This window comes from Eurosta solidaginis, chromosome 2, assembly GCF_040869045.1.
Source record: "Eurosta solidaginis isolate ZX-2024a chromosome 2, ASM4086904v1, whole genome shotgun sequence".
NCBI lineage: Eukaryota > Metazoa > Arthropoda > Insecta > Diptera > Tephritidae > Eurosta > Eurosta solidaginis.
Window position 1 is genome coordinate 182,668,745 of NC_090320.1, and position 27,537 is coordinate 182,696,281.

Below are 27,537 nucleotides of genomic sequence, written 5' to 3' on the forward strand. Positions count from 1 at the left end.
TTCCACAGCCTTATTTACGAATTTAAAGACATGGCAAATACGAACGCATGGCTCAAATATATGGTTGGCTCATCTCATCAGCTGATTTAATTTTTTTCATTTAAGTGGCATAGGGATTGTCGAAAGGAGAGGGCAAACGCTAAATGTAACCAACACATTGACAGTTATTTTTTTTTTTATTTATTTTTTTATTTGTAGTCATACATGACGAGAGTGCACTTACAGACTAATGACAAAACTTTGGATTTTTTTTTTTTTGCTTAGTATAAATAATAAATGCTAAGTGAGCAATATAAATATTACAAGATTATACAATTACAACATTAATCAAAACTTACATGTAGTGAAGCTACAAATTTGGCTTTAGAGCTAAATAAATCAGAGGCAAAAGAATCCGATGGAGTGTTAAGTTCCCTTAGAGCTCTATAGATAGGTGCATTGGTAGCATAAGTACTTCTGACTTGTTTGTTTAAGACCCCAGCGGGTTAGGGGATCAGAATATACCCGCGGTAGGTATGCCTGTCGTAAGAGGCGACTAAAATACCAGATTCAAAGGGCTGTGTAGCGCAACCTTTTAGGTTGCCAGCGCAATATAAAGCTTCTCCAAACCCAATTGTCAACCTCACCTATCCGCGGCGAATCCTGTTTCACTAACAGACGAGGCTCTGGCGACCCCAAGCTCCTCATGGAACTTGGGGGTAGGGAGGGAGGGAATGGCCTGAAGGTTTAATGTGGCCACATAAATCGTTCCCGAGATGGTCGGGCTAGCACCTTAATGGTGCTATGGTACCGGAACGTACCGGATTTGTATCCGGCAAAGGACCATCACATCGATAACACTCCCCAAAGCCTTCGGGGAGCAACCTTATCGCTACAACAACAACAACAACAACACTTGTTTTAAGGAAAAAAGATCATTATTCATAAATAAATCAGAGGCAAAAGAATCCGATGGAGTGTTAAGTTCCCTTAGAGCTCTATAGATAGGTGCATTGGTAGCATAAGTATTTCTGACTTGTTTTAAGGAAAAAAATATCATTATTCCTAAGACGACGCAGCGGAACATGGAAAAATATACGTTCAGGTAAAAGAGGGCAATCTATTATACCATTTATAGTGTCGAACACTGTAGAGAGGGAGAGAATAGCTCTTCTGGAGTTTAACGATTTCAGGTTGATTAATTTGCATCTGGCATTATATGGTGGAAGTGGGTCTATAAAATTTAATGAACATAGAGCATAGTGCAAAAACCCCTTTTGAACACGTTCAAGTCGTTTGATATGACAATCAAAATAACGTCTCCAAATGAAGACCGTATATTCAAGTTTGGAGCGAACAAGTGACGTGTATAAGAGCTTCAGCGTATACGGATCACTCACGTCCGAACTAAACCGACGGATGAAAGCAAGCATAGCATACGACTTTGCTATAGTGCTGTTGATATGGCTCAAGAATGAAAACTTTGCATTGAAAATAACACCCAGATCGGATATTTCATTCAGAGTGGATAGATTGGAGTTGCCAATGGAATAGGAGGTGGGAATAGAGAAATGAGACTTTCGCAAACGATACATGGAAACATTTACTAACATTAGGAAGAAGTCAATTTTTTTAACACCACAAAACAACGTTGTTTATATCATTTTGAATTTTAGAGAACGAACAGAGGAACAAATTTGAAGATCGTCAGCGTATAGCATAAAATTGGAGAAGATAAAACACCCACAAATATCATTAATAAAAATGATAAAGAGTAAGGGTCCCAGAATGCTACCTTGAGGCACACCAGAGGAGGCAATAAAGCCATAAGATGATAAATTGTCAACAAGTACAATGCAGTGCCGAGAAGAAAGGTATGATTTTATCCAAGATAAAAAAGAAGAGTGAAAGCCCAGATGCGCCAACATTTCACCTAAAAGTGTGTGACTCACTTTGTCAAAGGCCTTGGAAAAGTCAGTATAAATAGTGTCAACTTGCAGATGATCATTAAAAGCAGATGTACAGAATTCGGAAAACACGGCAAGGTTGGTAACCGTGGATCGACCCGACATGAAGCCATGTTGGTTGATAGAAATATATCTCTTGATTGAAAAAAACATCTTTTGCTTTACAATATATTCAAACAATTTAGATACGGTTGACAATTTTGAAATTGGCCTGTAGTTGGCAATATCATTTTTATTACCTTTTTTGAAAACAGGCGTGATAGAGGTAAATTTCCAGGCATCAATAAAAACACACGAATGAAGTGATTTATTAAAAATTATCATAAGAGGATAAGCAACAGCAGTGTAGTTTTTGAAAAGGTAAGATGAAAAACCATCAGCATCCGAACTCGTATACGACTTAATATGCACAATACCATCGAGTACATCATCAGGCGATAGGCAAGGTGATACAAAATTAATTGGTATCTGGGAGATAGTTGTCATCGTGTTCTTTTGGATTTAATAAAACGTCAAAAAGACTTTTGATCTCAGATTCAAAATTGTGAACATATTCTCGGTATAAGTCCTTATTTAGGGATTTAAACTCTTTGCGATAGCGGTGAAACTTTTCTTTATGAGAAACAGAGTTAGAAGACTTGTACTTTTTGTAAAATTTGTTTCTTAGATTCTTTAACCTCTTTAATTTCGCTGTATACCATGGTATCCTATGGCATTTCTTTCCAAAAGCTGGAACATGGTTTGTACAGAATGTTTGAAGTCTATTTCTAAATACTTCAAAGCATTCCTCAGCATTGAATTTAGCAAGTAAGTAGTCGCAATCTAAGGCAGATATATCCAAATTAACATTATGCAAGTTTCCACGTTTGAAATTGAAACTTTAACAATAACTTTTAAGCGAAACCTCACTAAAATTATAGAACTCAATAAATATAATAGGAGGAAGGTAATAGTCTAGTTGAGGGGTCGACTGCTAATACGCTACCAAAAATAGAAAAATTTTATCTCTGTCCGGAGATATTTGCAGTTGAAGTTGGCGATTTCCATGTGGTTGTTGTTGTGTTGTACCCACAAAAAAAATTGTGCACCAGGAGGAATATGATGAATGGTAGTCTTAGAAATAGGATCCAAACATTCGGTTATAGAAAAATTTATATTTGCCATCATCCGGTGGCAAAATCCTGAGCCAGATAAATAATTTTGCATGTTAATGCAACAACAACGATTTGAGCCAGATAATTTGTTAATTACTTCTTTTTAGTTTGGCAACGCTGCTTTTAATAAGCCTACTTTTTCAAAAATAGATGCCGCTGCGTAGCCTTTCGCCGTATGAGTTAAATGAAAAACAGCGGCGGCATCTGCCTATCACATTTCACGTGTGCGGAAATTTCACGACATCTGCTTCCCAAGTCTGGCAATGATCGAGAGCATTCCCGTGAGAATTGAGCGTGAGCCGGAGCTGTAAAACTCACTGGAAGACGGCAATTATCATTAACCAAAATAAGATCAAGATATCTAGAAAGACTGTTTTTGTTTTTATCTAGAAAGACTATTGGAAAAATGGTTCACTTGAGAACGATCTAGGCTTGTCATGTTGTTGACTACGAAAGACTCAGGAAAACTAATAACAGTTTTTGAAAAGAATGTAAAGTTGTTATCACAGGAAATCCACTCTAAATTACTTAAATTAAAATCACCCAGAATGCAGAAATTACAACTAGAATTCTTAGAAACTAAGCCTACAATATTGTCCACGTGCATTTTATAGATGGCGTCAGCTCTTGCCGGCGGTATGTAGGAAGCACAGATTAGGAGATCAGACGCACCACGTACACTGATACAAAGCTGATCAGGAAGAGAATCCTCGTTATCCAATGGAACAACGGAGGCTCGATACCTCCTACTGACAGCAATCAAAATACCGTCACCTCTTAACAGACCAGTTTTTTTAGGTTCTCGATCCTTGCGGAAGACATTATAAAGATTGGAATCAAAGTATTCATTATCGTAAAAGTCAGAGTTCAGCCAGGTCTCAACAAGTGCAAAAACATCATATTCCAAGTGAGCACTCAAATTAAAAATGTCTTTAGATTTTGTCCTGATCCCAGAGACATTCTGGAAGTAGATTTGGATATTTTTCACAACCAACTTATTGTCAGCATTTAAATATGAACTGGCTGAGGCGCGGCGATATTTACAAATGGGCGAACTTAACATTCACCGGCCAGATACATGGATTTAAAACTTTATCGTATAAACCCTCAGATACACCTAGTTTAAAGTTGATTTTCCGCAGATCTGAGACTTGGGTATCCTTTTTACCAAACAGAAGCATGCCAGATATTTTCTATCAATACTAGCTGGTGTGGACGTGTACGATAAGATGTCGGCAGTAGTAACATTAGAGGAAAACGATGATAAGTGTAGCCATTTCATTCTAGAAACTGCACTTAGCTCACTACTGGTATTATATCCGATGAATAGGGGTGGGCTAAGTTTCTTGCGTGAAGTTTTAGAAGCAGTATTCAAATATTCCAAATGCTTCCAAGTCAGTTCGCAAAGGTGAAACAGCAGGTTGTAAGGTATGCTGAGTGGCAGTAATACTGGCGTAACTTTTTTTGGCTTGTTTATTATTGTTTACACTGCCAGCAAGTGCAGCAGTAGGAGAGCAAGTATCACTAATTAACGAATTTTTGGCATGTTTGTTGTTAGCAGAGCCAGCATTTTCATTAGCGGGAGGTGTTGAAACTGCAGCTGACAATGAGTTCGAACTAGTCGCATTGGCATTGAGATCATTTGCATTATAACAATTATACGTACCAATAGACGTAGCATTGGCCGTAGCAGCATCCGAACAAGAAGGAGAAGGCAGAAAAGAGATTAAACTGTCAGCATCGTTGTTGGCAGCCGAAACCCTGCAAAAATCGTTGGACCATGTGGTCCACTGGAGTACTTACCATTCTACTCCACTGTAATACAGCGATGGACCAACTCATCTTTCTACACGAAAATGTTGTAAGCCGACCATTGCTCGTTTTTAACGATTGTAATCACTATACGATGTTTATTGGACTGTGGGTAGTCCATGGATTACTCTGATGTAATGAGGAGCTGGAGTATATGGTCCGGTCCTAGGACATCGCAATGTTAATTGGACCATATTTTTTGTATGAATTGTGGTTAATTTTGGAGTACTCGGTTGATCCACAGCGAGTACTCCATACATGCATGCATGGAGTACTCGCGATTTTTGCAGGGAAATTGGTGATGAGCATTCGTGGTGTCACTACAGCATGGCTTATAGCGTTTTCTTTTCTGAAATAAATTGTTGCCTAAGTAAATGGTATAGCCTTAATAGAGTTACTCCTACCCCAGAAAATTTTCACCATTTATAGTGCATACAAAGAACATTTCAACTCAACATATTCACTCATATTAACAGAGTATATGTGGAACTTAAGTGCGAATTGAGAATTTCACAGAGTTGCACTACCACACCGCCATTTTATACAGGGTAAAAGTGTAACGCTTTTGCGTTGCGAGCAGGCAACAATTTTCATAAAAGAACGAAATACCCCGTAAAGGCGTTGCCTATTTTTTAGAATAGAACAACAATCCTTGCGCGGCGTACAAAAAGCGTAACACTTTAGCCAGAAAAGAAAACGCTATCTGTTACATCTGAATTAAGCTTAGATAGTGCATTGTTTTTATCAGAAAGTAGAGCGGGCATGGCATAAAGCTCACTATGCGTGTCATTAGATTTTTTTAGCAAGTGTTTTAGGTCATCACATACTGTACTCAAAATCAAAAGATAATGAGCATTATCTTCCCTAAGAGCAGCAATTTTGTTATGGTATCGCATTTTCAGTGGAAGCAGTAAGGAAGGCGGTCGGCATGATGTGTTGGTGCACAGTGGCTAGTCATTGTCGGCTGGCGCGGATCCTTGCCAACCTTACTGTTCCTGCGCCATAATCAGAAAAAACGTTTATATCATGCCTTAAAAAAAAACTGACAAAAGCGCAGAACTAATTCAAAACGCTCAAATGGACTAAAACAACATCCGGTCGAACCGGATGTCACGGACAGACCGTTAAAGCATTCAAAATTTAACTTCAAAAAAAAATTACCGAACCGGAAATGACCGGTTACCACAAGTCCAAAATCAAAATCAGAAAAAAAAACGGCTAAAAAATAAAAATACAAATAAAAGGGCCGAATATATCTTGGGGGCGCCGCGGGTGTTGTTGCGACGCCCGGTGCATTTGTCCCACCCTCAAAATCCATGGCCACCGACGCACCTATATTTCGGTGGCCCCTTACCTGGTAACCCTACGTGCCTTCTAAATAAATGGCGACGCCAGCATTCCCATATTATTTACAAGTTTATTCAAATTTCATTTTTACTAACGTATGTATGCTATAAAAGAAATATTTAAAGCTATACCTAGATTTATGTCACCCCCCTTTTTTCTTGACAAGGGTTATAAGCGCTTGGTGTGAAAAAAAATTGTAAACAAATGTGCTTATGAATAGTAGATACATATATTACATACAAAGTAAAAATTTGGTTAAATGCCCGTTTTCGTTTCATTCACAAACCTATTCTAGGGCTATACAGTTTGGATACAAATTCCGATAATTGGGGCCCCCATACAAAATTAATATGTTGTTGTAGAAGAACTTATTTTTGAGTTTAACAAAATATCAATTCGGTATAACGCATAGTATAATGACACTAATATGTAATATGTACTAAGAAATTTTGTTATAAACGCAATTAAGATTAAATTTGGGGTAAATCATACTCCTCGAAGAAATTGTTTCACATATTCAAGTAAAACATAACTTTTAAATTTATAGGAAAATTAACGGAATCGTTTTACATGTTCAGGTAAAACGGGTACTTTTAAATTCATAGAAAAATTAACGAAATCGTTTACATGTTCAGGTAAAACGTGAACTTTTAAATTTATAGGAAAATTAACGGAATCGTTTTACATGTTCAGGTAAAACGTAAACTGTTTTGCATTTACCAGTCAGTGCTGGTATTGTTTTGTTTTTTTTTTTCTAAGTTAATTAAACCTATCTACTTAACTTTACGTTACGTCTAGTTTTTTTTTGCATGGTATAATAAGTTAACTTTACTACAAGTGGATGCAGCTTGCTCTCTTTAACTTAGGTATATGCATGTATGTATGTATTACGTGTTAAGATTCTATACTAGGGTGATAGCCTTGAATTTGAATATGTCTGTATATTAACAATATATGTTGTTGCAGAGTCAAAAAAAAAATTTAAAGAACAAGGTTGAGACTACAAATACGTATATTTAGTTCAGTATTGGAACGAACTCACCGCTCTAACCGCTGATATTCGTTGTCGCAATTGGGATGGCCGCAGCCCTATGATCGCTGCCCTGTGGTTGTTATTGTAGCTGGTATTGTTGTAGCCCGTACGGTCCTAGCTGATACGGTTGCGCTAGCATTGTTATAGCCGGTATAGTCGTAGCTGATAAGGATGCGGCTAGTATTGTTGTAGCCGTTATGGTCGTAGCTGATAGGGTTGCGCTAGCATTGTCAAAGCCGGTATAGTCGTAGCTGATAAGGGTGCGGCTAGTATTGTTGTAGCCGTTATGGTCGTAGCTGATAAGGTTGCGGCTAATATTGTTGTCGGTGGTGCCCGTGATAATAGTAGGTGCCGTTGGTGGTGGTTGGCGCTTTGGGTCGAGGTAACCGAGTGAACCGGGTGGTGATAAAGCTTCGTGCTACCCTTTACGAGCCGGATGACTTGGCTCTTTGACGTTGATTGTATTACGCGGCAGCGTACTGCTGGCCCTGGAGGCAGAGGTGGTGTCGGACGCTTTTCCGCAGATGGTAGGGTTCTTCGTAAACGTAGAGGAAGTGGTTTATCTCATTAGGTGTGACTGCGAACGCCGACCTACTTCAACTGGATCTTGTGTCCACGCAACACAACCGGTGCAAGGTTTATTACCACCCAAAATAGACGCGTAGAAGCGAGATTTGTCGGAAAGAACGGTTTCGGTGCTTTGCGCTATCGGCTCTTTCCTAGTTTCTGGACAATCACCTGCTTACGCGCACAGCCAGCGAGGATGTTTTGTGATTAGTTGAGTATCGTTGGGGATGCGCAGTGAGCAATAAGGTTACCAAAGCAGTATAGTTTAGTATCGTTGGGAATGCGAAGTGAGCAATAAGGTTACTAAAGCAGTATATTGGCGGAACTTGATGCCTTTGCTGCTGAAGTTATGCCCCTAGATGTTATATATCCCGTTTGTATAATTGTAGCGTCACCAAAATTTCGCTCACGCAATTTTTCACCTTTTCTCTTTTTCTTCTTGCCGGAAATTCATGGCAATTTTCGCTAGTGATGGCCGGTCTGTTTTTTTTTCCTTATTTTTCGATACTTTTTATCGCAACTTTCGCCCCATCACTAGGTGTGTACGCGCGAATACGCTCCCAAGTGGACCGTAACCGTAGACCGTAGCAGCAGACCCTAACAATTTCTTTAATGATAGTAGCGGAATGTATTTTGCAGTTGGTTCCACACTCAATATAATGGCTTGTCGATGCATTGTTGTTGGTAGCGGAAAAGAGTGGAGGCGAACGAATTGATTTACGACGTTCAGACAAACAAGACTTGCAAAAGAATAGTCAATTAGAATTTAAGAGAAAATCCGCATCAGCGGGAGATAAGTCAACGCACTCCAAATGGAAATACTCTTTGCATTGAGCACAAGATATTTTTGGTTTACCGCGGTCAACTTTATGCCCGCACACACAAGGCATCCCACAAATATGTATTATTTAAATAAAATAAATAATATGTATTATTTATTAATGTTTATTAAAAGTAAAATTCACAAATTTAATGTCAATATCAATATTGTAAAATAAAAATGGCTTTTCGATGTAATAAAACCAATAAATAGGTACTTTTACATATTAAAACTCAAAAACACAGTGAAAAATTGGTAAAATCCCGAAAAAAGAGCAGAGCGAAAAAAAGACGTCCGCAATCCTCGACTGCTCAACTGATTATGCCGTGGTGTTAAATTGTTTATTAAACAACTAAGGAGGGCTAAGTTCGGGTGCAACCGAACATTACATAATCAGCTGAGAGCTATGGGGACAATATAAGGGAAAATCACCATGTAGGAAAATGAACCTAGGGTAACCCTGGAATGTGTTTGTATGACATGGGTATCAAATGGAAGGTATAAGAGAATATTTTAAAAGGGAGTGGGCCATAGTTCTATTTTAAACGGGAGTGGGCCATAGTTCTATTGGTGTACGCCATTTCGGGATGTCGCCATAAAGGTGGATCAGGGGTGACTCTAGAAATTGTTTGTACGATATGGGTATCAAAGGAAAGGTGTTAATGAGTATTTTAAAAGGGAGTGGGCCTTAGATCCATAGGTGGACGCATTTTCGAGATATCACCATAAAGGTGGACCACGGGTGACTCTAGAATTTGTTTGTACGATATGGGTATCAAAGGAAAGGTGTTAATGAGTATTTTAAAGGGGTATGGGCCTTAGCTCTATAGGTGGACGCCTTTTCGAGATATCGCCATAAAGGTGGACCAGGGGTGACTCTAGAATTTGTTTGTAAGATATGGGTATCAAGGGAAAGGTGCTAATGAGTATTTTAAAAGGGTGTGGGCCTTAGTTCTATAGGTGGACGGCTTTTCGAGATATCGCCAAAAAAGGTGGACCAGGGGTGACTCTAGAATTTGTTTGTGCGATATGGGTATCAAAGGAAAGGTGTTAATGAGTATTTTAAAAGGGTGTGGGCCTTAGTTCTATAGGTGGACGGCTTTTCGAGATATCGTCATAAAGGTGGACCAGGGGTGACTCTAGAATTTGTTTGTAAGATATGGGTATCAGGGGAAAGGTGCTAATGAGTATTTTAAAAGGGTGTGGGCCTTAGTTCCATAGGTGGACGCCTTTTCGAGATATCGCCATAAAGGTGGACCAGGGGTGACCCTAGAATTTGTTCGTGCGATATGGGTATCAAATGAAAGGCGTTAATGAGTATTTTAAAAGGATGTGGGCCTTAGTTCTATAAGTGGACGCCTTTTCGAGATATCGCCATAAAGGTGGACCAGGGGAGATTCTAGAATTTGTTTGTGCGATATGGGTATCAAATGAAAAGTGTTAATGAGTGTTTTAAAAGGAGTGGGCTTTTGTTCTATAGGTGAACGTATTTTCGAGATATCGCCATAAAGGTGGACCAGGGCTGACTCTAGAATTTGTTTGTACGATATGGGTATCAATTGAAAAGTGTTAATGAATATTTTAAAAGGGAGTGGGACTTAGTTCTATAGGTGGACGCCTTTTCGAGATGTCGCCATAAAGGTGAACCAGGGGTGACTCTAGAATTTGTTTGTACGATATGGGTATCAAATGAAAGGTGTTAATGAGTATTTTAAAAGGGAGTGGGCCTTAGTTCTATAGGTGGACGCCTTTTCGATATATCGCCATAAAGGTGGATCAGGGGTAACTCTAGAATTTGTTTGTACGATATGGGTATCAATTGAAAAGTGTTAATGAGTATTTTAAAAGGGAGTAGGACTTAGTTCTATAGGTGTACGCCTTTTCGAGATGTCGCAATAAAGGTGGACCAGGGGTGACTATAATTTGTTTGTACGATATGGGTATCAAACTTAAGGTGATAATGAGTATTTTAAAAGGAAGTGGCCCTAAGTTGTATATGTGAAGGCGTTTTCGAGATATTTCCCAAAATGTGGACCAGGGGTGACTCTAGAATTTGTTTGTAAGATATGGGTATCAAGGGAAAGGTGCTAATGAGTATTTTAAAAGGGTGTGCGCCTTAGTTCTATAGGTGGACGCCTTTTCGAGATATCGCCATAAAGGTGGACCAGGGGTGACCCTAGAATTTGTTCGTGCGATATGGGTATCAAATGAAAGGCGTTAATGAGTATTTTAAAAGGATGTGGGCCTTAGTTCTATAAGTGGACGCCTTTTCGATATATCGCCATAAAGGTGGATCAGGGGTGACTCTAGAATTTGTACGATATGGGTATCAAATGAAAGGTGTTAATGAGTATTTTAAAAGGAGTGGGCCTTAGTTCTATAGGTGAACATATTTTCGAGATATCGCCATAAATTTAGCGGATCATTTTCCCACAACACTCAAGAGTTGCAAAGTTGTTCCTGGAGAGATAAGCCAACCATATAGTTGAACCATATACGAACGTGTACGAAAGTGCTTAAAAAACGCACGGAATTGTTAAAATAAAGCTGAAAAAGTTTATAAAAGCTTTGAAATAAATAAATATTTTCTTTTTATAACAACAAATACGAGTTATATATCGTATATATACATCAACTGGTAAGGATTATGTCCTTTTAGAGTTTAAGGAAGTTTTTTTTTTTTTTTGAAACTGAGTCGAGCCCGTGCGTGTGAATGTGTGACTTTTCAGCGATCAGCTGTTAGTTGCGCTACTTATTAAGATTTACAATGGCCCTAGCGATTGACTACACAGCAAAGGTTTGTTGGACTAATAAATTGCTACTTCTATTCCTCTTAACCAACTATATTTAACAGCTTTGCGCTATCTGTTGGAAATCAGTGATAATGTTGGATTTTTATTTACTGTCAATCGTTTTTTGACATTTCCATGTACCTACTCTTGGTTTATTAGAAATTGCTTTTGTATTTTATGGGCCTATTGATAAAGGATTCCTGGTTCGAATTAGAGCTCAAGGCCTATAACAATAATTTTTATGATAACTTTTGTTTGTTTAGTTTTTCTCATGATGAGATGAATATTCAGGTGTTCACATCCCGTTGTCGTTTTCTTTTGTTCTGACAAGTTCGGCATGCATATTTTGGAGGGTTGTCTATCATACAGAACTGCCTATGAGTTCTACTACGATCGGAGTAAATTTTACTATACGTTTATAAATATTATAACTATATAAGCCGCTTCTAGAATTGTTTAGCCAAAAAGACTAACGGAACTTTGTGTTCCCCAAAAGAATATAGAAAAAATTTTGCAGAAAAAAACTTATTTTTTGGGGAAATTTGTACGAAAAATGAAGCAATCAAAATTTAATACTTTTGTAATACAAGTAAATACTGGAAAATAGAGCTACCGAAAAAGCGAGGTTGTTGACATCGCCTTTATTATTACATCATGAGCTTTTCTATAATTGAAAAATTATTTTTTAATTTCGCTGTGCAGATAAATCCATTTTGAAGATTGCTAAGAATTCACCATAAGTACCTTTTAGGACCGCTGCGCTAAGAACTTAGTTTGACTCTGTGTAGCGAACAGAATTTTGTAATTTAAACTTAGGTAACTTGCAATAATAAGAAAAAAACTCCGATAGGTGATCGGATCGAAATATTTAAAAAAATAGTATTTATGGTCCTATTTGGAGCACATAATGGAAGGAGAGCGACGTGTAGTGTTCATATTTTCTTCATAACTTGTTCAATATAAACCTTGTTAAAATATATATAAAATAATTTAAAAGTTATAGGTAATCGTAACTTACTTGTTTTGATATTTCTTTGTAGCTAGTGTTGACTCCGTTGACTTCTTTGACTGATCTTCTCGTGTATTTGCATGCGTGCATTGACGAGATTGGCGAATTAAATGCAATTTTTCTTTACGTACTTTTTCTAAAAATAAATTGATTTTATGTATACGATCACCCTTGCTGGATACATCTTCTCGTTCAATCTTCTCAATGGTAACAAAATGAGTCCACTTGAGGAAATATTTGCGAAGAAATGTTTGGTTAGTGTTTGCTCTTGAATTGGGTTGTTCTATTAGAGTGTTAGAGAGTTCATGACTAGGAACGCATTCCTCCTCTATGTCGTCAGAAAGTGGTACAGGATCTTCTCTTTTAGTTTTGGTTAATTTTGTTATCACGAGTGGTTCAAATGTATCATCCCTTTTTTTGGGACTTGTGGCTCCTGCTAAATATATTCCAAATTCATTAGGTCCAGAGGATTTTTCAGGCAATAATTGGAAATCCATTACCTCTGGTGATTGGGCTTCAGCTTGAAGTGCCCCTTCTGCTAAACCTGAAACAACTGAGTCGTTTCCAGTACTGAAATTGGAACATGCAGAGGTATCACGACTAAAACTTCTTATTTCCGCCGGGTCTTGGAAACGTACTGCTCGAATTTGACGCAGATGTTCATTATTAGTTTCCATAACTTTCATTTTATCAGAAATAGCTTCAGGCTTATTCGACGTTAAGTTTGTCATTTCTCTTTCACCGGCTTGGAGCTCATACACAACCATGTGCGAATATCTGACGACATCTTGCTTCACATAAATTCCTTCTAATCTATTTGTGGATTCAGCAATGCATTCTTCATCTATGTACTTGTCTTTTTCAAAATCACTGTTATTTGAATTCTCCTCCTGTTTGTGGATACCGTTTTTTTCAGCACACAATCCTTTGTCTTCTCTAAAATATCGTTTATGTGTGCTTTCAAATAAATTCTCAACTGACCTCAATGCATTTATTGGAGCCGTGTAAAAGTTCTCAATGTGTTTAGCGTTGCGTTCCAAACTATTTATCAAGTAATTGTTATCTATGTTATAAGTATGGTGTTCAGTCTTTTCTATGAATTTAATCGTAAGTGTGTTTCTTTTGAAATTTTTCTGCAATTGCTGGCGAAATTTATTCAGTTCGCTCTGGAGGTAGCGATCTTCAACCACCAAGTTATGAGAAACACATGCTTCTACTATACGTTGGGCACGCACTGTAGCTATAGGTAATTTTGGAGACAACTTTCGAAACTGCAATTTAGAAATTAATAAAATATTAACAGCGTACCATAATAGATGTTGCTTTATGTTAGCTTCTTAAACTTTTACAATGTAATTATCTTATCTGTTACTGACATTTCTCTTAAAATATACAAGAACAATAAGATATCTTTAAAGTAAATCTTATAGCATATCTCCACTTAGAGCTTTAGTCGAGATTTAGGGATCTGTAAGGATTTAACGTTAAACCTTACAAACTTTATCATACAAAATTAAACCTCGACACGCAGAAGACTTAAGTTAAATCTTCATTAAATCTTTAATCATTTGTTCAATCATTACAATATTTCAGGTATGGAAACCTAAAATTCATGTGTCATGTAATTTTTCGATAAGAAAATATTTTAAAGTAGGAGCAGCTTTTAATTCATGTATGACAGATACTTTTGAAGGTTTACAGGTACAAAAAAATTTAGCAAAATAGAATATTTAGATATTTTTTTTTTTTTGCTTTGTGGAACATGTTAAAACGTATGTATTTAACTCTAGAACGTATTTTTTTTTGTGGCTGAAAAACTTCTCAAAAAATAAAACTGTGAAAGTGGCCCCACATTATAGTTTTTTTAATATGAAAAAAATAAAACTTCAAATAAATGATAGTGGAGACAGTGCACGTTAAAATATGAGATTTAATAAATCTTAACAGTTAAAACTCTAGGTAGAGATATGCTATAAGTTTTGTAAACTGTTACACATTTTTTGTTATACTCAGTTGAGCAGAGCTCACAGAGTATATTAACTTTGATTGGATAACGGTTGGTTGTACAGGTATAAAGGAATCGAGATAGATATAGACTTCCATATATCAAAATAATCAGTATCGAAAAAAAATTCGATTGAGCCATGTCCGTCCGTCCGTCCGTCTGTCCTTTAACACGATAACTTGAGTAAATTTTGAGGTATCTTGATGAAATTCAGTATGTAGGTTCCTGGGCACTCATCTCAGATCGCTATTTAAAATGAACGATATCGGACAATAACCACGCCCACTTTTTCGATATCGAAAATTTCGAAAAATCGAAAAAGTGCGATAATTCATTACCAAATACGGATTAAGCGATGAAACTTGGTAGGTGAGTTGGACTTATGACGCAGAATAGAAAACTAGTAAAATTTTGGACAATGGGCGTGGCACCGCCCACTTTTAAAAGAAGGTAATTTAGAAGTTTTGCAAGCTGTAATTTCGCAGTCGTTGAAGATATCATGATGAAATTTGGCAGGAACGTTACTCTTATTACTATATGTCTGCTTAATAAAAATTACCAAAATCGGAGAACGACCAGCCCACTTTTTAAAAAAAAAATTTTTTTTAAATCAAATTTTAAAAGAAAAGTTAATATATTTACACTATATAAGAAATTATGTCAACACTCAACTCCAGTAATGATATGGTGCAACAAAATACAAAAATAAAAGAAAATTTCAAAATGGGCGTGGCTCCGCCCTTTTTCATTTAATTTGTCTATGATACTTTTAATGCCATAAGTCGAACAAAAATTTACCAATCGTTGTGAAATTTGGTAGAGGCTTAGATTCTAGGACGATAACAGTTTTCTGTGAAAAAGGGCGACATCGGTTGAAGCCACGCCCATTTTTTATACACAGTCGACCGTCTGTCCTTCCGCTCGGCCGTTAACACGATAACTTGAGCAAAAATCGATATGTCTTTACTAAACTCAGTTCACGTACTTATCTGAACTCACTTTGTATTGGTGTAAAAAATGGCCGAAATCCATGACCACGCCCACCTTTTCGATATCGAAAATTACGAAAAATGAAAAAAATTCCATAATTATATACCAAATACGAAAAAAGGGATGAAACATGGTAATTGTATTGGTCTATTGACGCAAAATATGACTTTAGAAAAAAACTTGGTAAAATGGGTGTGACACCTACCATATTAAGTAGAAGATAATGAAAAAGTTTTGCAGGGCGAAATCAAAAGCCCTTGGAATCTTGGAAGGAATACTGTTCGTGGTATTACATATATAAATAAATTAGCGGTACCCGACAGATGATGTTCTGGATCACCCTGGTCCACATTTGGGTCGATATCTCGAAAACGCCTTCACATATACAACTAAGGGCCGCTCCCTTTTAAAATATTCATTAATACCTTTAATTTGATACCCATATCGTACAAACACATTCTAGAGTCACCCCTGGTCCACCTTTATGGCGATATCTCGAAAAGTCGTCCACCTATAGAACTAAGGCCCACGCCCTTTTAAAATACTCATTAACACCTTTCATTTGATACCCATATCGTACAAACAAATTCTAGAGTCACCCCTGGTCCACCTTTATGGCGATATCTCGAAAGGCGTCCACCTATAGAACTAAGGCCCACGCCCTTTTTAAATACTCACTAACACCTTTCGTTTGATACCCATATTGTACAAACGCATTCTAGAGTCAACCCTGGTCCGCTTTTATAACGATATTCCGGAAAGGCGTCCACCTATAGAACTAAGGCCCACTCCCTTTCAAAATACTCGTTAACACCTTTCATTTGATACCCATATAGTACAAACTAATTCTAGAGTCACCCCTGGTCCACCTTTATGGCGATATCTCGAAAAGGCGTCCACATATAGAACTAAGGCCCACGCCCTCTTAAAATACTTATAACCACCTTTCGTTTGATACCCATATTGTACAAAAGCATTCTAGAGTCAACCCTGGTCCACCTTTATAACGATATTCCGAATAGGCGTCCACCTATAGAACTAAGGCCCACTCCCTTTTAAAATACTCATTAACACTTTTCGTTTGATACTAATATCGTACAAACAAATTCTAGAGTCACCCCTGGTCCATCTTTATGGCGATATCTCGAAACGGCGTCCATCTATAGAACTTAGGCCCACTCCCTTTTAAAATTATCATTAACACATTTCATTTGATACCCATATCGTACAAAATAAATTCTAGAGTCACCCCTGGTCCACCTTTATGGCGATATCTCGAAAAGGCGTCCACCTATAGTACTTAGGCCCACTCCCTTTTAAAATTATCATTAACACATTTCATTTGATACCCATATCGTACAAACAAATTCTAGAGTCAGGCCTGGTCCACCTTTATGGCGATATCCCTAAATGGCGTCCATCTATAGAACTATGGCCCACTTCCTCTTAAAATACTCTTTAATACCTTCCATTTGATACATATGTCATACAAACACATTGCAGGGTTACCCTAGGTTTTTTTTACAACATTGTGATTTCCCTTACTTTGTCTCCACAGCTCTCAACTGAGTATGTAATGTTCGGTTACACCCGAACTTAGCCTTCCTTACTTGTTTTTTATTTTTTTATTTTTTATTCAAGCATTTCTTGAATAATGAATAACACAGGTCAACAAACAAATTTTTTTTGTACATGGGTTTTGTCCTATATATTCGGATTCTATGTTCAATTCTATAAAAAAAAAATGCAATTACGAATCAAAAATATTTGGTTTTGTAGAAGTTATAGCGATTTGAAAATTTTGCATTTTTGCACCAGGCTAATGTAGGTCCTTTCGCGCTATTTCGGTCGATAAAGGGCGGCGGGTAGCTACCTGATGCAGCAATGCATCGAAAAAAGATCTACTTAAAGCACAACATACTTAGGTTACATATAACATACTTGGTATGCAGGTTCCTGAGCACTCATCTCAGATCGCTATTTAAAATGACCGATATCGGACTATAACCACGCCCACTTTTTCGATATCGAAAATTTCGAAAAACCGAAAAAGTGCGATAATTCATTACCAAAAACGGATAAAGCGATGAAACTTGGTAAGTGAGTTGAAATTATGACGCAGAATAGAAAATTAGTAAAATGTTGGACAATGGGCGTGGCACCGCCCACTTTTAAATGAAGGTAATTTAAAATTTTGCAAGCTGTAATTTGGCAGTCGTTGAAGATATCATGATGAAATTTGGCAGGAACGTTGCCCCTATTACTATATGTATGCTCAATAAAAATTAGCAAAATAGGAGAACGACCACGCCCACTTAAAAAAAATTTTTTTTTTAAAGAAAAATTTTAACAAAAAATGTAATAATATCTTTACAGTATAAAAGTAAATTATGTCAACATTGAACTCCAGTAATGATATGGTGCAACAAAATACAAAAATAAAAGAAAATTTCAAAATGGGCGTGGCTCCGCCCTTTTTCATTTAATTTATCTAGGATACTTTTAATGCCATAAGTCGAACAAAAATGTAGCAATCCTTGTGCAATTTGGTAGGGGCTTAGATTCTAGGACGATAACTTATTTCTGTGAAAAAGGGCGAAATCGGTTGAAGCCACGCCAAGTTTTTATACACAGTCGACCGTCTGTCCTTCCGCTCGGCCGTTAACACGATAACTTGAGCAAAAATCGATATATCTTTACTAAACTCAGTTCACGTACTTATCCGAACTCACTTTGAATTGGTATTAAAAATGGCCAAAATCCGACTATGACCACGCATACTTTTTCGATATCGAAAATTACGAAAAATGAAAAAAATGCCATAATTCTATACCAAATACGAAAAAAGGGATGAAACATGGTATTTGAATTGTTTTATGGACGCAAAATATTACTTTGGAAAAAAACTTTGTAAAATGGGTGTGAAACCTACCATATTAAGTAGAAGAAAATGAAAAAGTTCTGCAGCCGAATTAAAAAACCCTTGAAATCTTGGCAGGAATATTGTTCGTGGTATTACATATATAAATAAATTAGCGGTATCCAACAGATGATGTTCTGGGTCACCTTGGTCCACATTTTGGTCGATATCTGGAAAACGCCTTCACATATACAACTACCACCACTCCGTTTTAAAACCCTCATTAATACCTTTAATTTGATACCCATATCGTACAAACATATTCTAGAGTCACCCCTGGTCCACCTTTATGGCAATATCTCGAAAAGGCGTCCACCTATAGAACTAAGTACCACGCCCTTTTAAAATACTCATTAACACCTTTCATTTGATACCCATATCGTACAAACATATTCTAGAGTAACCCCTGGTCCACCTTTATGGCGATATCTCGAAAAGGCGACCACCTATAGAACGAAGGCCCGCTCCCTTTTAAAAAGACTCATTAACACCTTTCATTTGATACCCATATCGTACAAAGAAAGTCTAGAGTCACCCCTGGTCCACCTTTATGGCGATATCTCGAAAAGGCGTCCACCTATAGAACTAAAGCCCACTCCCTTTTAAAATACTCATTAACACCTTTCGTTTGATACCCATATTGTACAAACGCATTCTTGAGTCACCCCTGGTCCACCTTTATGGCGATATCTCGAAAGGACGACCACCTATACAACTACCAACACTCCCTTTTAAAACCCTCATTAATACCTTTAATTTGATACCCATATCGTACAAACATATTCTAGAGTAACCCCTGGTCCACCTTTATGGCGATATCTCGAAAAGGCGACCACCTATAGAACGAAGGCCCACTCCCTTTTAAAAAGACTCATTAACACCTTTCATTTGATACCCATATCGTACAAAGAAAGTCTAGAGTCACCCCTGGTCCACCTTTATGGCGATATCTCGAAAAGGCGTCCACCTATAGAACTAAAGCCCACTCCCTTTTAAAATACTCATTAACACCTTTCGTTTGATACCCATATTGTACAAACACATTCTAGAGTCACCCCTGGTCCACCTTTATGGCGATATCTCGAAAAGGCGTCCACCTATAGAACTAAGGCCCACTCCCTTTTAAAATACTCATTAACCCCTTTCATTTGATACCCATATCGTACAAACAAATTCTAGGGTCACCCCTGTCCACCTTTATGGCGATATCTCGAAACGGCCTCCACCTATGGAACCAAGGATCACTCCCTTTTAAAATACTCATTAACACCTTTCATTTGATACCCATATCATACAAACAAATTCTAGAGTCAAACCTGATCCACATTTATGGCGATATCCCTAAATGGCGTCCACCAATAGAAATATGGCCCACTCCCTCATAATATACTCTTTAATGACTTTCATTTGATACACATGTCATACAAACACATTCCAGGGTTATCCTCGGTTCATTTTCCTACATGGTTATTTTCCCTTATGTTGTCACCATAGCTCTCAACTGAGTATGTAATGTTCGGTTACACCCGAACTTAACCTTCCTTACTTGTTTTTATAAACGTCCTTTGTGGACTTTCAATTTAACTATTCATGATGATGCAACCAATAAAGCTAACTGCTATATTTGGCATGAAACTATTGCGAAGCGTGTAGCCAATGATATCGGCTCGTGCATTTATAAATGTCTTCTGGGCTTACCCAATAATATGAAGCATGCCATTTTGTACAGCGATTCCTGCATTGGTCAGAACCGTAACTCATTTATTTGTGCTATGTTCGGAAAGGTATTGGACTATCATCCTACAATTGAGATGATTGATCAACAATTTCTTGTTGTTCGTCATACTCATCTAGAGTGTGATACAGTTCACCCACAAATAGAAAAGAAGAAATGAAACTCTTCTGTTTCTATTCAGCATCCCCATGACAGGTCTAATTTAATTGCTGCTACAAACAAAAATTATATTACTCAGCACATAAAACAGGAGGATTTCTACAATTTTCATGCATTGATGAAAGACAAATATACCTGTCGAAGCAATAACACCAATGCACAGTGTTTCGTGTAGAACAAGCTAGCTGGACAAAATTATTTTATGAGACTTTCCGTTTCATATGCAGTCATTTATTACAACTACGTCATTTTTTTCAGCCATATGTTCTTTTTTTTATTTTTTTCCAAAAATTTTACTTCATATGCATACATTTGCTTATTTCATATACAGTAACTCATGTGAATAAGTGACACAGATCCAAAAAAAATTTAAAGGACTTAAGAATATTACGTAATTGTACTCAAATTGAATGGAATACAAATCTCAATACTTTAAAAAATTCTAAAAATTCGGAAAAAAAATTAAAATTTTTTATGAAAATTCGTCGAATTTTTCAAACATTTTTATACTCAGTTGAGCAGAGCTCACAGAGTATATTAACTTTGATTGCATAACGGTTGGTTGTACAGGTATAAAGGAATCGAGATAGATATAGACTTCCATATATCAAAATCATCAGTATCGAAAAAAATTCGATTAAGCCATGTCCGTCCGTCCGTCCGTCCGTCTGTCCGTTAACACGATAACTTGAGTAAATTTTGAGGTATCTTGATGAAATTTGGTACGTAGGTTCCAGGGCACTCATCTCAGATCGCTATTTAAAATGAACGATATCGGACAATAACCACGCCCACTTTTTGGATATCGAAAAATCGAAAAAGTGCGATAATTCATTACCAAATACGCATTAAGCGATGAAACTTGGTAGGTGAGTTGAGCTTATGACGCAGAATAGAAAACTAGTAAAATTTTGGACAATGGGAGTGGCACCGCCCACTTTTAAATGAAGGTAATTTAGAAGTTTTGCAAGCTGTAATTTGGCAGTCGTTGAAGATATCATGATGAAATTTGGCAGGAACGTTACTCTTATTACTTTATGTCTGCTTAATAAAAATTAGTAAAATCGGAGAACGACCACGCCCACTTTTTAAAAAAAAATTTTTTTTAAATTCAAATTTTAAAAGAAAAGTTAATATCTTTACAGCATATAAGTAAATTATGCCAACATTCAACTCCAGTAATAATATGGTGCAAGAAAATACAAAAATAAAAGAAAATTTCAAAATGGGCGTGGCTTCGCCCTTTTTCATTTAATTTGTCTAGGATGCTTGTAATGCCATAAGTCGAACAAAAATTAACCAATCCTTGTGAAATAGGTAGAGGCTTAGCTTCTAGGACGATAAATGTTTCCTGTGAAAAAGGGCGAAATCGGTTGAAGCCACTCCCAGTTTTTATACACAGTCGACTGTCTGTCCTTCCGCTCGGCCGTTAACACGATAACTTGAGCAAAAATCGATATATCTTTACTAAACTCAGTTCACGTACTTATCTGGACTCACTTTGTATTGGCATAAAAAATGGCCGAAATCCGACTATGACCACGCCCACTTTTTCGATATCGAAAATTACGAAAAATGAAAAAAATGCCATAATTATATACCAAATACGAAAAAATGGATGAAACATGGTAATTGTATTGGTCTATTGACGCAAAATATAACTTTAGAAAAAAACTTGGTAAAATGGGTGTGACACCTACCATATTAAGTAGAAGAAAATGAAAAAGTTTTGCAGGGCGAAATCAAAAGCCCTTGGAATCTTGGAAGGAATACTGTACGTGGTATTACATATATAAATAAACTAGCGGTACCCGACAGATGATGTTCTGAATCACCCTGGTCCACATTTTGGTAGATATCTCGAAAACGCCTTCACATATACAACTAAGGGCCACTCCCTTTTAAAACCCTCATTAATAGCTTTAATTTGATACCCATATCGTACAAACACATTCTAGAGTCACCCCTGGTCCACGTTTATGGCGATATCTCGAAAAGGCGTTCACATATAGAACTAAGGCCCACTCCTTTTTAAAATACTCATTAACACCTTTCATTTGATACCCATATCGTACAAACAAATTCTAGAGTCACCCCTGGCCCACCTCTATGGCGATATCTCGAAAAGGCATCCACCTATAGAACTAAGGCCCACTCCCTTTTAAAATACTCATTAACACCTTTCATTTGATACCCATATCGTACAAACAAATTCTAGAGTCACCCCTGCTCCACCTTTATGTCGATATCTCGAAAAGGCGTCCACCTATATAACTAAGGCCCACGCCTTTTTAAAATACTCATTAACACCTTTCATTTGATACTCATATCGTACAAAAAAATTCTAGAGTCACCCCTGGCCCACCTCTATGGCGATATCTCGAAAAGGCATCCACCTATAGAACTAAGGCCCACTCCCTTTTAAAATACTCATTAACACCTTTCATTTGATACCCATATCGTATAAACAAATTCTAGAGTCACCCCTGGTCCACCTTTATGTCGATATCTCGAAAAGGCATCCACCTATAGAACTAAGGCCCACGCCCTTTTAAAATACTCATTAACACCTTTCATTTGATACCCATATCGTACAAACAAATTCTAGAGTCACCCCTGGGCCACCTTTATGGCGATATCTCGAAAAGGCGTCCACCTATAGAACTAAGGCTCACACCCTTTTAAAATACTCATTAACACCTATCATTTGATACCCATATCGTACACAAAAGTTCTAGAGTCACCCCTGGCCCACCTTTATGGCGATATCTCGAAAAGGCATCCACCTATAGAACTAAGGCCCACTCCCTTTTAAAATACTCATTAACACCTTTCATTTGATACCCATATCGTACAAACAAATTCTAGAGTCACCCCTGGTCTACCTTTATGGAGATATCTTGAAAATGCGTCCACCTATAGAACTAAGACCCACGCCCTTTTAAAATAGTCATTAACACCTTTCATTTGATACCCATATCGTACAAACAAATTCTAGAGTCACCTCTGGTCCACCTTTATGGCGATATCTCGAAAAGGCGTCCACCTATAGAACTAAGGCCCACACCCTTTTAAAATACTCATTAGCAACTTTCATTTGATACCAATATTGTACAAACGCATTCTAGGGTCACCCCTGGTCCACGTTTATGGCGATATCCCGAAAAGGCGTCCACCCATAGAACAAAGGCCCACTCCCTTTTAAAAAACTTATTACACTTTTCGTACAATATGGGTGTTGTACAAACTCATTCTAGTGTCAACCCAGGTCCACTTTTATAACGATATTCCGAAAAGGCGTCCACCTATAGAACTAAGGCCCACTCCCTTTTAAAATACTCATTAACACCTTTCATTTGATACCCATATAATACAAACAAATTCTAGAGTCACCCCTGGTCCACGTTTATGGCGATATCTCGAAAAGGCGTCCACATATAGAACTAAGGCCCACGCCCTCTTAAAATACTCATTAACACCTTTCATTTGACACTCATATCGTACAAACAAATTCTAGAGTCACTCCTGGTCCATCTTTATGGCGATATCTCGAAAAGGCGTCTATCTATAGTACTTAGGCCCACGCTCTTTTAAAATACTCATTAATACCTTTTATTTGATACCCATATCGTACAAAATAAATTCTAGAGTCACCCCTGGTCCACCTTTATGGCGATATCTCGAAAAGACGTCCACCTATAGAACTTAGGCCCACTCCCTTTTAAAATTATCATTAACACATTTCATTTGATACCCATATCGTACAAACAAATTCTCGAGTCAGGCCTGGTCCACCTTTATGGCGATATCCCTAAATGGCGTCCATCTATAGATCTATGGCCCACTTCCTCTTAAAATACTCTTTAATACCTTCCATTTGATACACATGTCATACAAACACATTCCAGGGTTACCCTAGGTTCCTTTTACAACATGGTGATTTCCCTTACTTTGTCTCCACAGCTCTCAACTGAGTATGTAATGTTCGGTTACACCCGAACTTAGCCTTCCTTACTTGTTTAAATATAATTTAGTTTTTGTTAGAGATCGTGACAAATTTTCGTATGGGAAATTAGTTAAATAAATTTGAGTAAGCGAAAATTGTAAGAATTGTCCAAAAAGGGGTGTCTATTTATTTATGTGAGTGACTGTACATATCGTCGCTGCGCCAAAAAATTGAGTTATATGTTTTTTTCGATTTTTTTTATTACATATTTATTTAGCACTATCTGCTAGCCACATTTCTGCATTTGCCGTTTTTTGATATCTTTCTTTGGTTAGAAGTTATCAAAAACAGCTATATGCTCTCAGTAGTAGAAATGCCCTGCAAAATCAGTTATACATCTACTTGCGTATAATTATTTTTGATTGCAGGCGAACCTGCTTTTATTTTTGTGTACAAAAATTATTTAAAACAAGTAAGAACGGGACTGTCTTCGGCTGTGCCGAAGACTTCATACCTTTTATGAATGGGGCTGAACAATAATCTTATCACGTTCGTAATCTCCGAATAATCGGATGTATAAGATAAGAAATATATAGGGAACAGATCTACATACCTTAACGATTTTTAAGATAAATATAAAATAAAAAACAGGTAGGTACTTTGTGTGAGGATGCAAAGTTTCAGGTTTTTTGTGGTCTGCGTGTAAAAACTATGACTACGAATCACGTATTTCAAAAATATATGACGAAAACGTAACTATTTGATGAAATTTGATGAATTTTGAAGATTCTAGCCGTAAAAAAGGGGTCAAAATGACAGTTTATATGAAGTATATAATATATATACGACCGATCTCTATGATTTTTTCAGACAACAATATATGCTATATACGTAAGCATTTTGTGAAATTTGAAGCTTCTAACTGTTAAAACGGGGCAGAAATTGCGCAAAGTTTCTTATCTGAACAATCGGTTGTATGGGATATATACTATATATACCACCGGTATCTATGATTTTCTCGGACAACAATATATGCTATATACGAAAGCATTTTGTGAAATTTGAAGCTTCTAACTGTTAAAACGGGGCAGAAATTGCGCAAAGTTTCTTATCTGAACAATCGGTTGTATGAGATATATACTATGTATATCACCGATCTCAATGATTTTTTCAGACATCAATATATGCTATATACGTAAGCAATCAGTGAAATTTGAAGCTTCTAGCTGTTAAAATGGGGTAGAAATTGCGAAAAGTTTCTTATCTGAACAATCGGTTGTATGGGATATATACTATATATACCACCGGTATCTATGATTTTCTCAGACAACAATATATGCTATACACGTAAGCATTTGGTGAAATTTGAACATATCTAAACGATTTTTAAGATAAATATAAAATAAAAAATAGGTAGGTAATCTGTGTGAGGATGCAATGCTTCACGTTTTTTGTGGTCTGCATGTAAAAACTATGGCTACGAATCACGTATTTCAAAAATATATGACGTAAACGTAACTATTTGATGAAATTTGATGAATCTTGAAGCTTCTAGCCGTAAAAAAGGGGTCAATATGACAGTTTATATGAAGTATATAATATATATACCACCGATCTCTATGATTTTTTCAGACAACAATATATGCTATATACGAAAGCATTTTGTGAAATTTGAAGCTTCTAACTGTTAAAACGGGGCAGAAATTGCGCAAAGTTTCTTATCTGAACAATCGGTTGTATGAGATATATACTATTTATACCACCGATCTCAATGATTTTTTCAGACATCAATATATGCTATATACGTAAGCAATCAGTGAAATTTGAAGCTTATAGCTGTTAAAATTGGGTAGAAATTGCGAAAAGTTTCTTATCTGAACAATCGGTTGTATGAGATATATACTATATATACAACCGATCTCTGTCATTTTTTCAGACAACAATATATGCTATATAAGTAAATATTCGGTGAAATTTGAAGCTTCTAGCTGTTAAAATGGGGCTAAAATTTGCGAAAATATATATATATATACTATATATATATACTATATATACCACCATATATATACTATATATACCACCGATCTTTATGATCTTTTCAGACAACAATATATGCTATATACGTAAGCATTCGCTGAAATTTGAAGCCTCTAGCTCTTAAAATAGGGCAGTAATTACGAAAAGTTCCTTATCTGAACAATCGGTTGTGGGGGATATATACTATATATAGAACCGATCTCTATGATTTTTTCAGACAACAATATATGCTATATACGTAAGCAATCAGTGAAATTTGAAGCTTATAGCTGTCAAAATGGGGTAGAAATTGCGAAAAGTTTCTTATCTGAACAATCGGTTGTATGAGATATATACTATATATAGAACCGATCTCTATGATTTTTTCAGACAACAATATATGCTATATACGTAAGCAATCAGTGAAATTTGAAGCTTATAGCTGTCAAAATGGCGTAGAAATTGCGAAAAGTTTCTTATCTGAACAATCGGTTGTATGAGATATATACTATATATACAACCGATCTCTATGATTTTTTCAGACAACAATATATGCTATATACGTAAGCAATCGGTGAAATTTGAAGCTTATAGCTGTTAAAATGGGGTAGAAATTGCGAAAAGTTTCTTATCTGAACAATCGGTTGTATGAGATATATACTATATATAGAACCGATCTCTATGATTTTTTCAGACAACAATATATGCTATATACGTAAGCAATCAGTGAAATTTGAAGCTTATAGCTGTCAAAATGGGGTAGAAATTGCGAAAAGTTTCTTATCTGAACAATCGGTTGTATGAGATATATACTATATATACAACCGATCTCTATGATTTTTTCAGACAACAATATATGCTATATACGTAAGCAATCGGTGAAATTTGAAGCTTATAGCTGTTAAAATGGGGTAGAAATTGCGAAAAGTTTCTTATCTGAACAATCGGTTGTATGAGATATATACTATATATACAACCGATCTCTATGATTTTTTCAGACAACAATATATGCTATATAAGTAAATATTCGGTGAAATTTGAAGCTTCTAGCTGTTAAAATGGGGCTAAAATTTGCGAAAATATATATATATATACTATATATATATGTGGACGAACACAAGCGGGCGAAATGGGAAGAGCACCTAAGAGGTTGTAACCTCTCTACCGGTGTAGGTAAACTTTGGTCCACCGTAAAGTCCCTATCGAATCCGACTAAGCACAAAGACAAAGTTTCCATCGCCTTTGGCGATAAGGTGCTGTCGGATGCGAAAAAATGCGCGAGCGCT

At 36.7% G+C, this 27,537-nt stretch overlaps 2 protein-coding genes across 3 annotated transcripts in view; one reads left to right on the plus strand and one right to left on the minus strand.

Annotated features, from left to right (window-relative positions):
• Positions 1 to 27,537, plus strand: part of GABPI (zinc finger DHHC-type palmitoyltransferase GABPI) — a 327,590-nt gene that overhangs the window by 288,121 nt on the left and 11,932 nt on the right. The gene's annotated exons all lie outside the window — the stretch shown is intronic.
• LOC137240373 (golgin subfamily A member 6-like protein 1) overlaps positions 1 to 27,537 on the minus strand; it is a 304,742-nt gene that overhangs the window by 223,845 nt on the left and 53,360 nt on the right. For both annotated transcript variants that reach the window (XM_067766525.1, XM_067766526.1), the window contains exon 2: positions 12,490 to 13,751. In XM_067766525.1, coding sequence (XP_067622626.1) covers positions 12,490 to 13,751 — 1,262 coding nt within the window. The remainder of the gene's footprint in view (positions 1 to 12,489; positions 13,752 to 27,537) is intronic.